The following is a 16,861-nucleotide window of genomic DNA, read 5'->3' as shown; positions in this document are numbered from 1 at the left end:
TGTGTGTTTTGTTGTGGTGACGCACATAAACATCAGTCAGCTTTCATTCATGTGTCAGCTCTCGCATGGAAACCGCTCCTGTTCGGCTAGATGTCCTGTTCTGCTCTCAGAAGAGTTCCACCACACAATTATGGACCTCACCATGAAAAAACTGTACCACCTAATGTTTACGTTTTATATTATGTGGGTTAATGTAAGTTCTATTCACTTTTTTCCAGTTGAGTTTCATTCATTTCAGTTGCTGGTGTAGCTGAAAAGAATCATTCCTACCACTCTCAGGACACGCTTACGTCTCCCCTCTCCACATAAAGGAGAAAAGAGCAGCAGCTGGACACCCAACATGTAAGAAAATGTCATGATGATGGAACTAAATGGACTATTTTGTAAAACGTCAGAGCTGCTGATTAGTCTGTGCCGTGGCCTTTCACCGCCTCAGAGACTCAGGGTAATTTATCTGGCAGATTTATTGATCGGCTGCTGGACTGAGACACATCCCCAACACAGTCAGACCTGCTGCTAATTGTAAAAGTCATTAGAGCTGGCTGCCACATCTGTGTGTGTGTGTAAGTATCATCCAGGTGTTAAGCAGGAGGATCTGCACCATTGTGACTTTGACACAAATGCAGATGTGTGTTGAGGTGATGTTGCGCTTTTTTACCTGGAAAACAATATTGTTAATGAAAGGCAGGTAAATGTAAATGTAAATGTTATTTTGTGACACGTTTTCTGTTGCTATTCTTAGTGTCCCTTCTTAAAGTTCACTCTTTTTCTGCTCTTTTTTTCTCTTTATAGCTAATTTCAGCCAAAGGCTAGAGGACTGAGATTGATGTATGACAGGGCAACATCCGGACCATGTGAACTATGTGTGTGTGTGTGTGTGTGTGTGTGTGTGTGTGTGTGTTTCAGGGTTGATGATCTTGATGCGCAGTGACTTCCACAGGCCAGTCGGCCGTATGTCACCAAAGTAGAACTGTAAAAAGCCTCAAAGAGAAGCTGTCTCACGAGCACCTGCAGGGAAACAAGAATGAAGCAGGAAGTGAATCAGGTCTTCAGTGTGACACTTGTTTTTAATCTAAAAAAGGCAGAAGAAATCCAGGTAACACTTTAACATGAAGCCAGCAGTTACTGAGGGGCAAGTTAGGAATGAATCAGGAACGACTATTTGAGGGCTACATAGTAGATCATGATGAGCTACTGAAGAACAGACTGGGAGATACTGCATAAATTAATCATCGGGTCATAATAAGTTCATAGATATCTGTCAATCAGTAAATTGATCACTTCTTCATGAGTTGTTCCTGTATGACCTGATTTATGAGTCATATCTATAGATGTATTGGTGTTTGCAGCAGAGCTACTTGAGTTTATTCAATGTAGAAGGAAGAGCTCACAAACATACACAGTCACGCCCATGTACAGTGCCTGGTGTTAAAGGCTGCAGCCCTCTCTCTGTCTGTCTATTTTTACTCTGTTTGGTCCATTAAGATCAGCGGTGATGAGAGTTAATGAGTGAAGCCTCTCCACAAAGCAGGCAGTAATCACAAATGTCCTGGAGAGTGGACACACACACGCACACGCGCGCACACACACGCACACACACACACACACACACACAAACCTGCAGAACATAGATATATATACACACATGGACAAAGACAAATGTACACACAACCACAATGCTTACACAAAAACACACATATTGACCAGAGCTGTTTTTATGATGGCAAACCAGCCTCACTCAGGGACCTGGGACAATAGATTAAATGGTCACAAACAAGCACACACACACACACACACACACACACACACACATACACACATGCGCGCGCTAATGAACGAAAACATTAGCACGTTACAGCTTAGCTCTTAGACTGCAACAAAAACAGCTACAACTGAATGAGAGGAATCTATCATGTAAGTACTTGAGAGTGGATGAGTGTAAATGTTCTGAATGGATGTTGCGTGGTATCAATAAAGAAAAGGAAACATAAAACCATAACACAGATGTGTTGGGTGAGGAATCTGCCACAGGACGGACTTCTGCTGTGGCTTACATGCATGGGGCCGGGGCCAGCCACAACTATTTTCGTGCCCTAGGAGAAATTTGGATTTGGTGTTTGGTGTTGTAACTCTCAAAAGTTAACACAACATCAATTCTGTGGAAGTGGTAAGGATGTCTCCAAAGCAACAAAGATTAAGATAGTTTGCAAAATATGTCTAATGGTTGGTGTAGTCGAAGGTAAAGCAAAGACAAGCTAACTATTGTTTTATTTTGGAAGATAAAGCATGTGATTCCATTTGGTTACGCATAAACATCCCCCCTCAGAATCAACTGTAATAACTTGATCCTCTGACTCATGTAGATCCACCACTAGCTCAAAATTGTACATTTTTCAGTACTTTGGTTTTTGATGAATTACCTGCAAAAATAATTCCCATCAGTCTCGGTTGCATTTTCTTAGTGATTAATTCGCACTAAACATCATTGTGAGCATGTTAGCACATTTACGCTAGCCTTTGTTTATTTGAATGCACTGCTGTTGTACATCGAGTGATTAGCATGGCTGTGGACTCAATCCAACTGGTTGATTGCAAGTTGTGAAATCAATATGAGCCAATTCAGCCAAGTCCTTTACATCTTTCAGCTGCACAGAGTGACACCATTTGCCTCTAATTATAAGATAGCCGGATGTGGGTGTAGCCCCTGCAGAACATTGCTTATGACATTTATGAGTCAAATATCTGCTGCCATTTTGACACTTATAAACAAAGTGAGTCACGACAGAAAGAGTGAGAGGCAGTAGGCCTAATCTTATTTTAAATTAACACCAGCATCTAGTCATTTGGAGGAAACCCTACCTGGTTGCATGAAATGTGATGAACTGTATAGAAATGCAGCGTTTGTTTCAGTTTTTTTTTTCACATTTTTGTGTCATGCAGATTAAAAATGCAAAGCAAATTGTTGCCTTGCAAGACCTTGAAGGACACAAAAGTGTGCCGCAAACAGCCAGAACACTGTACCCCACATCAGATGTTAGATGTGTTATCCCTGTATTAAAATTCAGTTGAGCCCCTCAATAAAGTCAGCAGTCACCAGAGACCCAGGTCCTCTCTTTTCTTTTCCTCTCTCCTCCGTGTGTTGAAATAATTTTAAAATAACATTTCCCCTTCAGTTCAAGCCGCATTCATGAACACACAGCAGTGGAGGTAACTTCCACAGATCGCTGCTGCAGTCAGGCTGATAAATGGGAGTGAAGATGAACTTCCTTTTTAAGCCCACAGTATAAAAAGTAACCTTCAAGCCCTCGTCAAGCCAGTAGATGGCTCTGTGTCTGATGAGACACTGGCTGTTTATTCCCTCAGAAGATTTACAACTGCACAAGACTCTGGCTGGCTCTGAGCAGTTTAGACGTGGCTGCCCCTCACTCATCACTCAACAAAGTCCTGCGACACGTGCACATATTTTGTTGAATATTCAATGACATAAATGTTGCATATTCAAATGATGCAAATGTTGCATATTTGCCGTGTCATTTGCACTGCCTGATTTGAGTAAATGCAAATTTGCATCTTAGTGCATTTTTTTTAATTTACTTTGTGTAAGATGCATGCAAACTTAACAAGTCTGTCTTTGGGAACACAACTCAAAGTCACAAATGGAATAACTTTAACGATTTTAAAGAATTTTGTATATACACTGAATCACTAGTGTGCCATTAAACAGACATTTCTAGAAATGTCAGACCATGATTTGAATTTTACATTGTGGCACGTGTGGTTCAGTGAGGTTAAGTCACCCTGAGATCACACTTTTGGCTTGGCAAAACCACCAGAACGTTATTAAAGGGCCAACCCCTTAATTAATACCACCAACCTGTGAAGAACAGAGCAGAAAACGAAAAGTCCATTTGCACCTCAACTTCTTTCATCACCTGCCTCTGGTAAACATTTTCCTCCTACACTGGGGGCCATTTACAGAGCAGAGCTGTGGAAACTCACAGTCGGATGATCAAGAAGACAGCTAATGGCGTGAAGCACGAGGACATGACCGAGAGCACGGCTACTTTCAGACCTTTATACATCACACAACTGTCCATTAGCAGTATCCAGCGTGACCTACTTCCACTAAAACTGTGAAGGCCGGCCAAATAGAGTTAAAGGTGTAATATCGCTCAGTCTAACGCAGACAATAAGGTGGACGCATTTTCATCCAAAATTTCTGGATATTCTGATTGTATTGACTGTTGTGTCACAAATCATACTGTACTAAAGCTGAATTTGTGTCACTAATAAGAATGTTCGCGACAAAATATTCAACATTTACCATTTTTGTTTGTACTACTCTGAAACTCACACACCACACTGACGTAAAAAAAAAAAAAAAAAAGCCTTCAACTCTCCTCCAGTAGATAGTTAGAACTGAAGAAGCCTCTTGGGTGAGAGGTGAAACTTCTAAGCTGTCAACTGAAGCTCACATTTAAGAGTTGAACCCTGCAGAAAACTATTCGTGCACAAACCTCACTAATATCTCCAACTACTGGCATAGTGTCGCTGTCCGTGGTGCTGAAGTTCTTGTGCAGTCCATCCAGGGTTGCACAATCATTTTGTTGCGTTTCCTTGCGCTCATGTTTTTTTTTGTTCTTTTCCTAACTTACTAAGGAAGTGAGCAAGAAGATTACTCAAATCTTCATTGCATCTGAATTGGAGACAGCGTACCAAAGAATCAAAAGGAGCAACAAATCAAGACGCTGTTGTAATAGAGATTTTGAGCCATTGCTACTTTTTCTTGTTGCTTCAATAATATGAAGCAGGATTCTTCCCATGTATCTTTATCTATCTATAGTGATATATGGATATCTTCTTGAGACAATCAGTGATGAACCAGACAATCAGTGGAGACATTTGGTATCTCACAATAGTTTTTAACCCATAAAAGAAAAGACTTTGCGGTTAAGACTCAGTACTGTGGTATGTTTAGAGGCTTTCAAAATATCCGACATCAGCAGCTTGAATTGTACATGCACAATCTTTCAAAAGCCCAAAGTGAACAAATTTGTCTCCTACAACTCGAACTGTCAAACAATCAGCCAGACAAAAGACTCAGCTTGAAAAATAAACCAATATCTTTTATTTGGTGAGTGGTGTACATCACTATATGCACTAAAGGCAGGTGTATGCTCAGTTATAACGACTTTGCCCTACATATTGAATAGTATAAAGTGATTATATGCATCTGTGTCCATTCAAAATGTGTTCCACTTCTTCTTGCTCCTCCTGGATCTTTTCATGACCGTGTTTGGGTTCTGTAAAACAACTCTGTCAGCGTTTACATCATGACTGCACCATCGAAAATTGATGTCACTGCCAATCGTTGATATTTATTGACCCATGTACAATTGAACACTACATCTACTGAATGTAATCCCAATTAAACAAAATCAATCACTTAATTGTATTTTCATGACACTATTGTTCTATTAAATGTAAATGGGACAACAGAATTTTTATAAGTCCGCGATTCCACTGAAAACCAATGGTGCGAGAGTTCTCCATCGAAAGTTAATGGAAATATTGGTGGAATTATTCCGAATGCAATCAAATCAGGCAGATGTTCCATTAAATGTTTCACTTAACACGAAAAAGCTGGTAGAAACAATTAATTAAATAAAAAAATACTTGTTCCATTGACATTTAATGGGCCAGACATTTAACTGGAAGTAAATGGGATAAATTCCAATCAAATTGTGCCATTGAACGTTATAAGGAGAAATATGCCTTTTCAAAGTCAATAGATCAAGTTGAAAATGACAAAATTCTGTTGAAATTCTTTCAAAGCAGTGATTTCACTGAAAGCTGACGGTGCTCCTGTTCCACTGAAGATTAATTGTAGAAGTTCGCCCATGAAGATAAATGGAACTACTGTCCGAGCCGTAATTTAAGCACACATTCAAATCTTAATTGGACACATTTTGGTCTCTTAAAGCTAAAGAGACTAAAGATTGGTGGAAATTCAATGGGAAAGCTTCTGTTGTTAAAGTAAATGCTGCTTCCATTGATGTTCAATAGGATTTGTTTTGATCGCATATATTGCAATAGTTGTTCCAGTGAATGTTGTACAAGTGGCACAAGTACTCCATTGAAGGTAAATGGAACTACTGGTGAATTTAAGAATTCAAGCACACATTCAAATTTAACTTGATATATATGTTTTTGTTTTTTTTTTATCTCATAAGGCTAAGTGACAATAGATCCATGTAGATTCAATGGGACAGTTGCTGTATTGAAAGTGAATAATGTTCCATTGATGTTCCACCATCAGGGGAAATGATTCTATTAACACTTAAAATGTGACAAAGTGAATTCCATTTTATACCAAACAAGTATCATCTTATTAAAAGCAGTTGCAGCTGTAGTTTATTTTAAGTTCAATTTACATTTCTGCAAAGATTCCACCGAAAGACAGTGGTGCTAACATTGCATTAGAGATTATCTGGATGTGTTATCCCCGGAAATCTAATGAAATTGACTGAAAATTCTTGAGATTTCAATCGACATGTTTTCTATTCATAGTTAATTGAACAACATTGGTCACTCAAATCTAAAGTTACAATAAAGCCAATTAAAATAACTGGGTATGTGCACCACACTGTACACTCTTCAAAGTGAAAACTGTTCTATTGACATTCAGTGGGTCAAATGTTTGCCTTAAAGTTGACGGGACAAATTTTACTCAAATTGAATAAGACAGTGCTTTCTTAAAGCGATTTGGGTATAAATCACTACATTGAAAGTTATGATAGAACAACAGGGATCTTAGAAAGAAAGTAGTGCTTTTATTGTTTCCAGTTGTCTTTTTTTTTTCAAACGCTAATGACCAAGCGGCAAGTGGACACGCATGTTGTTCAGTGCAGCCCGCAGAGTCTTTGGGCCAGAATCTTTAGTGATTAGTAATGTATATATACTGCATATATACAGTGTAAACATGTACTGTGTGTATGAATAAATAGATAACCACGTTGGAGAACACATCATCGTTGGCTGACTTGACTTTCAAAAGTCCTTTGGATTAATATTGTGTTGTTTTTGGAATGGGCGGTTTCATGAGGATGACTTGAGGTATCTTGAGCGTGGGCCCCTCCTCAAAGTGGCTACAAAAAGACAGAAGATGGGGAGAAAATGATTGATTAAGAAGTGAAAACTGACTTGTACTACAAAAGTTATGTATACTTCTTAACATACATCCTTGCACATGTGAGTATTCAAACATAAAACATACGTGTTTGTTTCAGCCATTTAATGTTAATGTACGAGGAAATTATGTTTGAACTTTTATCTCTCCAAAGATCAATTTGACTGTCCTACCAGCTGAAAGTTGTTTAGGAGGTGATCTACATTGATGTCGTTGTAGCTCTCCTGGAAGGTGCTGGGTTCGTCCCTGGACTCCTCAGGGTCGCTGGTTCCAGGATCTTCTAGGCTGCGTGTGGAGGGCGGAGGCAGAAAGAAAAAAGTACAGATGAATAGTTTATTCCATAAATATTCATTCCATGTTTCATAACATACACATGATAATTCTAGGGCATATTCAGGGAAATAAGATGATGGAAAATACAAATGAACACCAGACTTTTCATTTAAATTTCATGTGATCATACTAGTTTTGTTTGTGTAGGAAGTAATGTGAGTTTCATGTCTGTTTTAAATATGCAAATCATCCTCAGTGAAGTTGTCTGTGTTGGTTTGTTGCTATCTTTTTTTTTTTTTTTTAATACTGTTTTACCTTGTTTATATCTGGTGAACCCTGCCACCATTCTAGCTCCAAACAGTGTTCTGGGGACTTGGGATTTTCCTCTGTGAACAGCTTGTTTGTCTGAGTTTGAATTTCTTCTCTAAAAGTTGAGGAGAAGATTCAGCCATTCACCTCCATGTTAGTTTTGAACGACACGTTTTAAAGCTGTGTAAAAAGCTCTGAGGATATTTGTTCATGTCATTATTTAAGTTGTTTGTAATTTGTTGGCTGGTCTGGTTTTTCACAGCTCAGCAACCGATGAAGTTGAATGCATGGCAAAGTCAATCAGAATGATCTTTTAGCTGCAGGTTTTCTTACTTTACATACTGCATCAAAATAAACCAGCAACTGGGCAAAATCCCTTTAAAAAAACTGACCTCTTTTAATAGGGAGTTACTTTGGTTTTAACACACACCACTGTTGGAGAGGTGCAGACAGGAGTACAAGTGTGAAGGAAGATGGATGCAAACTGTTGGCTATGATGCAAAAATACTCTTTAGATGAATTCCCAGTGTTTCGACATGTCGGGTCGAAATGTGTTTTCTCACATTGTAGCTTCCAGTTTGTGACACTGTGAAGAGCCACAATGGCAGTGTGCTGTGTGAACTCCCTTCTAAAACCAGATGGTGATGTCACTCATATGTCCATATGTTGCTTCAGCCAGTGTCTGTCTATGGGTGGAGGTGCTTCCAGTGAGTCATGAAGTTACATATTGGGCGGAGAGAATGACAGGGAGAGACAGGTGGAGGCACGGAGGACTGACACCTACCTTCTCTTTCCTGTTAAGACTGAGTTCAGGTACTTCTTGACGGCCATCTGTTTGCGGAAGCGGCTGTAGTTGTCTGTAAAGATGGCGTCTGAGTGGCGCTTCACTGGCTCCTCCATCAGCTCATCACTGGGTAGGAGAGAAGAATGAAGCTATTAGATGTCACCACATTTCAGAGGGCAGCAGGTTTCAACATAAAGTCAGTGCGGCTCAGGATCCGTGATTCATTGTGTCTGTGCTCTCTTTGTGTGTGTGCATGTGTGTGTGTGTGTGTGTGAATCCCTCCTGGCAGTGTAACAAACATGTAATGAAGCGGTAATGGCATAAATTAACCTTTAAGAATGTTTAGTCAATTATCAAATGCATCATCAAGCAGATCCGGTCCTTTAATTGGAAATGTCAGCAGGTCCTCTAGTGTTAAACTGTAAATATTACACAGACACCCACACAAAAAAAATCTGCTCTCTCTAATTAATCACAGTGTATTTGCACTCTAGTCTCTTCTGATGTCAACGTTAAAAAGATAAAACAAAAAATGTTTCACTTGATTTAATTACTGAAGAAATGGGGGCTATACAATTAACTCTTTGAGCTTTGTTTATCAAGAACTTCATTAACTTTGTATATTATTTTCAAGCTCATTTCTAATCATGTGTTTTCATTCACAAACTGACTAAAATGTAATTAAAAGACAAAATCCTTGAAAGAAAGAGGGGATGCACAATAAACTCTCATTTCCTTCACAACTAAAGCACATTATTAAAGAATGCTGTGTTATAGGTATATGACAGACATGCAGGTAAACTCTGAGGTTACATTTCTCCCACTCTTTTAGGGTGACACACTGGAGCTTCACACATCGACACCCGTTTACATTTTGTCTATACTTCTACATGTCCCCATCTATTCTGTGATGGTTTGGATCAGACCTTTTCAAAGGAAGTGGCTTCAGACCATGTCTTCATCTGCTTGTAAAACTGATGTTTCATAAGTCTAAAACAAGGTTTAGAAAAAACTTCACATCTCTAATTTTCAACATCAGCCGCGTTAGTCAGGTCTGCGCGGTAGTTTATGGAGAAGTATGATCTGGTATTGGAGATAATCTTGACAGAGAAAAATCTGATAAAAGCTTCCCAAAAGTGGCAAAATAGACTTTAGGATTTATAAAAGAGAAAAATGTCAAAAAGCAAACAATAAGACATGCCCTTTTGTTTCCTTTAAGTGGTTTTTCACCGCCGGGAGGACACCTACCTGACTCGCTTCCCGATCAGAGACTCCAGGTACCTCCGTGCTGAGAGCTGCCCGAGCAGTTTGCTGTATCCGCTGGTGAACAGACCGTCTGCGTGTCTCGACGGTCTGCAAAACAATATCGTAGGACAGATGCATGAACATCTGGTCACTTTTGATACATTCAAACAACACGTCATAAATACGCGCGCTGGCTCTAGTTTTGAAAGTTAATGGGTGGGGAAATATTTTTCTTTTTACTGTAGAAAAAAAAAGACAGTTCAGGATAGACAAATGATGCCAAAAAGAGATGCTGAGTCTTTAGTTTCCCATCTTTTTGTTTCTGATTTGACTCAACGTGCGTAAAATCCTTAAGAGATCGATATCAAATGGCATTATGAGCCTGTGACAGTATGTGTTTACAGGCGGCTCACTATTAAGTATTGTAAGCAGGTAGTTCGTGGGCATTTTAAAGCGAATTTACGCTCCTTTTGAGTCTAACCCATGCGCCCTGCGACATGCAGGAGTCCGGAGACCAACCAGTAAAACACTCAGCCACAGGTCTACTCACACAGCACTGCGCACAGTTTCAGGTGGACAGAAGACTGGTTTCTCTTACCTCATGGATGTGTATGGCAGACTCAGGGTCCGTGAGTACAACACACTGCACAGGGCTATTAGGAAGAGCAGCTGGGGTCCGGTCCGTTGTAACATCGCTTTACACCTGAGAATACAAGCGGTAACGGATTATTCTCCCTCTAACCCGAAAACAAAGACCGTGCTGTCATCAAAAGATCACGCACCTTCCTTTACGCATTACTCGGTAAAATGTATTCAATGTATTTAATTTACGCGCAATGGTCCAGTCCTGAGGAAGTGTTTTAAATGCTCGAGACAATAAACGGAAGATTTATTGAGCCACGAAGAACGGTTTGGATACCTTCATTTGATAGACCAAACATTTAATTGTGATTTTTTGCGAAAGGAACTGAGTCTAATGCGTAATTACGCACGGCAAAACGTGATGTTACACCCGGTGGAGACCGCAGGTGTTGAGCTTCTTCTCACAGAAACGCTGTAATCCTAAAAAGTGATTTGACCGCCGAAGGTTTCCAATTTTCTCTAAAAAAAAAAAAAAAAAAAACCCAAACCAAAATCTTAACAGTAACTCAGTAGAGAGCACATTTAAGTGCGGAAATGTGAAAAAATCTGCTTGTTTTTTTTTTTCTAGCCGCGCCTGTCAGTGATCGTTTTCTGTTGTAGACTTGTCACAGATTCAGCTCTCGGATTTACTTCTTGCCAACTTAAAGTCTATTGATGGTGAATTTTGGCAAAAGCAAATGGAAAGAGCTCAGCAGAATCCAGTGCGTAATTACGCACAAATTCCTCTTTTGCCACCCTAGTCCACAAAACAAATTAAATTGAATTATGCTACCAAACTCAATATTCGGTCGTTTGGAGAGATTTATCCGAAACTTGGCTGGAGCGCGCAAAAAGAATTAACACTAGAGTTCACAATGACCAAAAACCGAAAGAACCGAGAATGCACCATCTAAAAAAAGAAAGAAAAAAAATGAAAGACAAATAATTTCTATGTAAATGTAAAATCTTACATTTGCGTTAGAGAAAGTTGTCTGCTTTCGGCTCTGTCCGCTGCGATCTCCAAAGTCCTGATCTCGAGCTGCTGTATCTCCACTCAGCTGATGCCTCCTGACTCGCTTTGTTTTTCTGTCTTTCTCCCTTCCAGGTCTCTTACCATTTTATACACCTGGATGTTTCCCATGGAGCGAGGAGGGGGGACATCAGATTCGATCAGGGGCCTGAGACGTCAGTAGGTCGCTGCTTCCGTCATCGGTCGGAGCCAAACAGGCCTATGGTGAAATTACTGGGGAGTTTTTTTTTCTTTTTCTTCTAACTAATCGCAGAAATAACTAATTTATATGCCAAGGTTGGTGCTGTTGACTCATCTGATGTCCTGATCATGTTTCCCTGGGCTCCTCTCCCAACACAGTGCGGTCAGCTGCCGCAGGAAGGCAGGACGGGAAAAAATGGAGATCAAAACGGCGAAAATCTGACATGGAAGGTTAGTCTCAAAGAAGAAGAAGAAGAAGAAGAAGAAGAAGAAGAAGAAGAAGAAGAAGAAGAAAGGGAGAAAAAAGAAGGTTACAGGCCAAGTCTCCACAAACCAAGTGAATTACATTTAAAATATATATAGCTGTATTCTTTCACACTGCACAGAAACACTGAGGTCTTGTCCACTTGTATTGAGCTCCCTTCAGATGTAGGCCACTGAGGTTTAAGGCACCCATGTGAGCTCCAGTGACTGACCTTGTCCCAAGACAAAGACAGGCAGAGAAGTTAGTGTCTCAGCTTACATGAGCTGGTAAAACAAGCTAACACCAAATAGGTGAAAAGCCTAAATGAAGCTACACTGACTGATGATTGTGCTGTGGAGAAATCACAAACATGACAGTTCTCTCCCACTGTTCTCTCGGAGTTACTTACAGTCGTGACGATGTCTGGGACCTCTGCCAGAGGCGCACCGTCAGGAGAGGCAAACCAGGCAGTTGTTGGGGCCTCTCAAAGAAATTTGGTAGGAGAGGCCCCTAATGGCAGCTCATATTGCAACATCAAAAATAAAAACCTTAAACATCCCATAAAGGCATTCTGCACCTCTGTTGCCTCAGAATCAATACTTTTGGTTTGATGACTGGCCTTTTGATAAGGGTAATTTACAATTTGACAGTGTTGAGGTTGTTCAGATCCTAATTAAGATTTTAATAGTTCTGTTTGTAATATTGTTTATGTTTGAAAGTCTAATGTGGACATTGGAAATTAAGAAAAGGTTCAGTACATTTTTTGCTATACATTAATAACGTAATGTTGAGGAACACTCACGCCTGCCTTGGCCCCCTACCGACTCAAGAATCTCCACTAACACTGTCTTTCAAAATAATAATAATGATAATAACAATTAACATTTAAGAGCATTCAGCATTCAATTGTTTTATGTACAGACAGTGCTGTAAAAATGTGGTCTCTGTTAGAAGTAATATACCAGTTTTCAGCCTGAAACAGAATCAGCTTTTACATTTCCACTCAACACTTGCGTGGATATAAGCTGTCACTGATTGATCTGCACTAACTCAAAGTGTAAAACAGACAGTAACTGGTTATAAATGTTTGTTTATGTTACATTGGAACAACTGAATATTAATAAAATGACACATAGTACAAATTGTAAAAAGGCTCTAGAACATATGAAAGTATGTTATTTTCTTAAAGAATTTGTATAAAGACGATATCATTAATTTCTTCTCTTTTGTGAAGAAGAAACAAATGTTTCCGCAGTCCTACTTTTAAGGACTCTAATTCTTGCCATACAGTACATTTCTGTGCCATATATAGGATGGATGTTTCCCAACATAATTTTGAGCTATACAGGTTTTCCTTTTTTCATCTGGTACATTGTCCTGTCACGACACAAATATTTAATCCCTCTGCAGCCGTTTATACCTGCTGGTTCACATCCATAGTGGGAAGTGCTGACCACCTCCGAAGGTGCTCGAGATGGAATTAAAACCAGGGTTTTGCAGATTACCATTTTAAACAATCACAGTAGCATTTTTGAGGGTGGTTGCAAGACACTGTGATTGTTTTCTATTTCAGGTTGTGCAGGGCTTTTTCAAAAGGACACCTGACAGGACTGAAGTGTTTCTGAGTCCACCCACAGTGTTCCTGATGAGTCCGATTTACTCTGCTGGAACAGCACAGTGAATTAGTCGTGACGTTGGTGTGTCATCCATCCATCCATCCATCCATACATCCATCCATACATCCAATGAAATGAGTGTGAACCATTTAGCCAATATCACTAGAAAGGAAAAACATATTGCTGTGTATGTGACCTACAGTAAGTGTAGTGGTGTTGAAGGTCCACTGTGCAGGATCTATGTGGATACACTGGAAGAAATGGAATATAAAATCTGTAGTAACATTTTATTTGTGTATAATTACCTGAGAGTACGAATCTTCGTGATATAGATGCCACTTCATTTGTTTTTTAAATTTTCTGTAGATTTTGTGGTCACTGCAAAAGGTGGTCTTTAAAGGTGGCCGCAATCATTTCCTGAAAATTATGAGTCAGTTTTGCCTGTATATGTGGTTGCGTACTTGATGATGATCACAAATTTTATTTCCCACTGCATCATGACAACAGCATCTCTGGTCCTCCTGGATCTTTGATAGCTCCTCCTAAGTCAGCAGATGACTCCCTCCTCCTCCCTCTTCTTAACCATGATGGCACCATCTGAACCATAATGTGATCAGTCCAGAGAGAAAGTGGATTACGCAGAAGTCCATGGGAGAAGGAGCTGGTCTAATTGACAGCAGTGATTGGAGACAGATCCCTGCAGGAAGAGGAAGCTGAAGGAGGAAACATCAGCGTTATTATGTTGATGGAATGTACGGATGAAGACGTTCCTATAGACGACCAACACGACGCCTCACCTCTGTACGCAGGATGACACAGTGGACTGAGGACAACAGGATGTAATGTCTTTTTTAGCTGTGCTTACCCAGACCAATGAAAGGGCATACCTCTAATACTGTCTCGGTTATGCCTCTATAGCTAGCACACTGTGGCTTGATTCAGGGTCATTGAGGCTAAAAAGAAAAGATCAGTAATCCCCCCAAACCCACAGCCAGGTTGCCAAAATAATATGTTAGCAGTTAACATTTATTTAAATCAAAGATACATTCACCTTTGTTGTCGTTATAATCTATCTACCATATTACATTTCTACAAAACATCCCATATCATACTCACACCTGTATTTCATATCAGGCAGTGGGAAGGGTGATGGTGGGATTATAGGCAAGCAAGTAACTACAGTTCAAGAATGGGTTTGAACATTTGTAAGTGTGACACAACCGGGACAGTTTCCAGCTGTGTTTGTTGCACAACCCAATCATCAGAATAAATGTTAATAAGTAAGTGAAAACCAAAGATAAGGTAAAACTGAACGTTTCTTTATGTTGCAACTTTATGTTTGTTTAAGTTGAGCTTATGCTTTGATTGGATTTATACGCAAAAACCACTTGGTGAGGGTCAGGGAATGATTGCCATCATGTATTCAGGCAACTGGCTTGGATGAGTGAGTTCCCCATCTGTATCTGTTCATCCAACTTTTTGATCCTGTAACCCAAATGGGTGGTATTTACTGGAAGTTGTTGATTTAAGCCTAAATTTGATCAAAGTTGGTCAGAATTATTCATATTAATTAAAAAGATTTACAAAATTTAACTTCAGATTCATGTTTCGATAACAAAGTAGATTATCTGTGCCGCATTCTTGTTTCAGTCGAGTACTTGGCCAGTCGTAGTTGTCGGTATCAAGAAAATACAATGTCGTGGAATCTACTTTCTGGGTCCAAATGGTTGATGTATTTGTGTTGAAGCACTTTGCATCACGACTCTCCCTCCAGCCAGTGCGATGAAGGGGAATCCCCTGGCTTGCCGAGTGCCTCCTCTGCAACACATTATCCAATTAGCAAAGCATAGAGTGACGACTCCGATGGCAGATTACTGCTGGCAGCCTGATGGGACTCAGTGGGGTCTCTTGCTGTTGTTTTTTTCTCCCTCTCTTACGTATGTGTTTTTGTGTGTATGCATGTCTGTGGGTGTGTGTGTGTGTGTGTGGCAGGTGGAGAGTTGGAATAAAGATACCGAGATAAGATACAAATAGATGATGATGGATGGAGTGTGAAAGGGAGACTTTATCCGAGACAGAAGCCAGAAACCTCGGCAGCGACAAGACTGCAGAGTGACTGACCTGATCGTAGGGGATGAAATAAAACAGACATTACAAGAGGTCATTCAAATTAAAGATAATCTTTAATTAAGGCCTAGCGTGCAAAAGGCTGCAGCAGCCAAACAAAAACACACACACATACACACACACTTTGTTTGATCACAAAGTATACAACTGCGAAAATTGAAAGTTATTGTTATTAAGTTATTTAAAAAAATAGAATTGTTACTAAGAAAGCGTCATACTAACAGTATTTGTGCAGAGATGACAGTATCATGACATCCCTCCACAGACAAATGACAGGCCTTTACGGTCATCTGAAATGGCATCACAGGTGCCAGTGTCAAACAGGTTTCTGTCTCCCATGTGGGAAGACTCTTCTCCTCCTGGCTCACTGTGGACCCAGTTGGGTTTGGTGATGGATCACCATCCACAACAAGAGGAGATTAGTCTGACATATTACAGCTAAACTCCCCTGATGGCCAAACCTGGTTTACTGCAGCAGGAGGCCGGCTGCATTCAGAGCTGAAAACAGAGACAATAGGTCAACACAGCCGGATGGAATTTGGGAAATGAGCAGCATTAGCGCTGTAATGCAAACAACATGTTTACGACACAAATCGTGTGTAACTTCCTCCCCAATGACTTGGATATTAGCATCTACTGGATAAACATTTTCACCATTTTTGTGACCAAATAGCATCAAGCATCTGCCCACTCTGGTTAGGTTTGTGGAAACTTGTCGTCAAAGTAAAAAAAATTATTGACCTTATTTAGAAATGTGCCTGTTTGCCTTCTTCATAAGCATGAGCTGAGAAGACGGATATCACTCTCATGTCAAGATCAAAGACGTTGGATTCAGCTTTTTAGCCAAGCTTAGCACAAAGTATGGAAGTAATGTTATTTTGGCTTTCTAAGCAACTGATTCATGTAATATCAGCAGAATGGGAAGAGCACAAAAACCTGAATTAGAGGCGATTCCTCCAAAGTGAAGAATGAACTTAGTGGATGAAAACAGCAAATTAGCCCAGTCAACAGGATAGCACGTTTGCAGTTATCCTTTTTGAAAACCACTGGCACATTCACATCTGTTTGTGTCATAGGCTGCATATCATATCAACTAAGGCTGCTGAGGCAGTGACCTCAGGTTGAGACTCCGTTTGTGAGCATACCACCACCGGACATTTTTAACGAGATCTTGGGACATCTTCAGCTGTGTTTGTGCTGACCACAAACAGGTGAACAGGTGAGTGAAACTAAAGACATTCAG

The 16,861-nt window shown here is 40.0% G+C and overlaps 1 protein-coding gene across 1 annotated transcript; it reads right to left on the bottom strand.

Moving 5' to 3' along the window:
• Window positions 1–5,105: 5,105 nt before the first annotated feature.
• Window positions 5,106–12,445, bottom strand: LOC119033057 (vasoactive intestinal peptide). Its single transcript, XM_037122647.1, has 6 exons — window positions 11,393–12,445; window positions 10,399–10,503; window positions 9,804–9,908; window positions 8,556–8,681; window positions 7,363–7,474; window positions 5,106–7,148 (listed from the first exon to the last, which is right to left on the bottom strand). Coding segments are annotated over exons 1-6 (459 nt in total). The 5' UTR covers window positions 11,395–12,445; the 3' UTR covers window positions 5,106–7,139.
• Between the last annotated feature and the right edge of the window lie 4,416 nt (window positions 12,446–16,861).

The sequence above is a fragment of the Acanthopagrus latus genome, chromosome 15 (assembly GCF_904848185.1).
Source record: "Acanthopagrus latus isolate v.2019 chromosome 15, fAcaLat1.1, whole genome shotgun sequence".
Taxonomy (NCBI): Eukaryota; Metazoa; Chordata; class Actinopteri; order Spariformes; family Sparidae; genus Acanthopagrus; species Acanthopagrus latus.
This window is presented reverse-complemented; position numbering and strand designations above follow the sequence as displayed.

What these genes read in the sequence shown, in the direction of transcription:
- LOC119033057 (XM_037122647.1), bottom strand. An exon ending in CTGCCATACACATCCATGAG is followed by an intron (nt 9,909 to 10,398) that starts GTAAGAGAAACC and finishes ATTGTTTTGCAG; the next exon opens with ACCGTCGAGACACGCAGACG. An exon ending in GTCTTAACAGGAAAGAGAAG is followed by an intron (nt 7,475 to 8,555) that starts GTAGGTGTCAGT and finishes CTCCACACGCAG; the next exon opens with CCTAGAAGATCCTGGAACCA.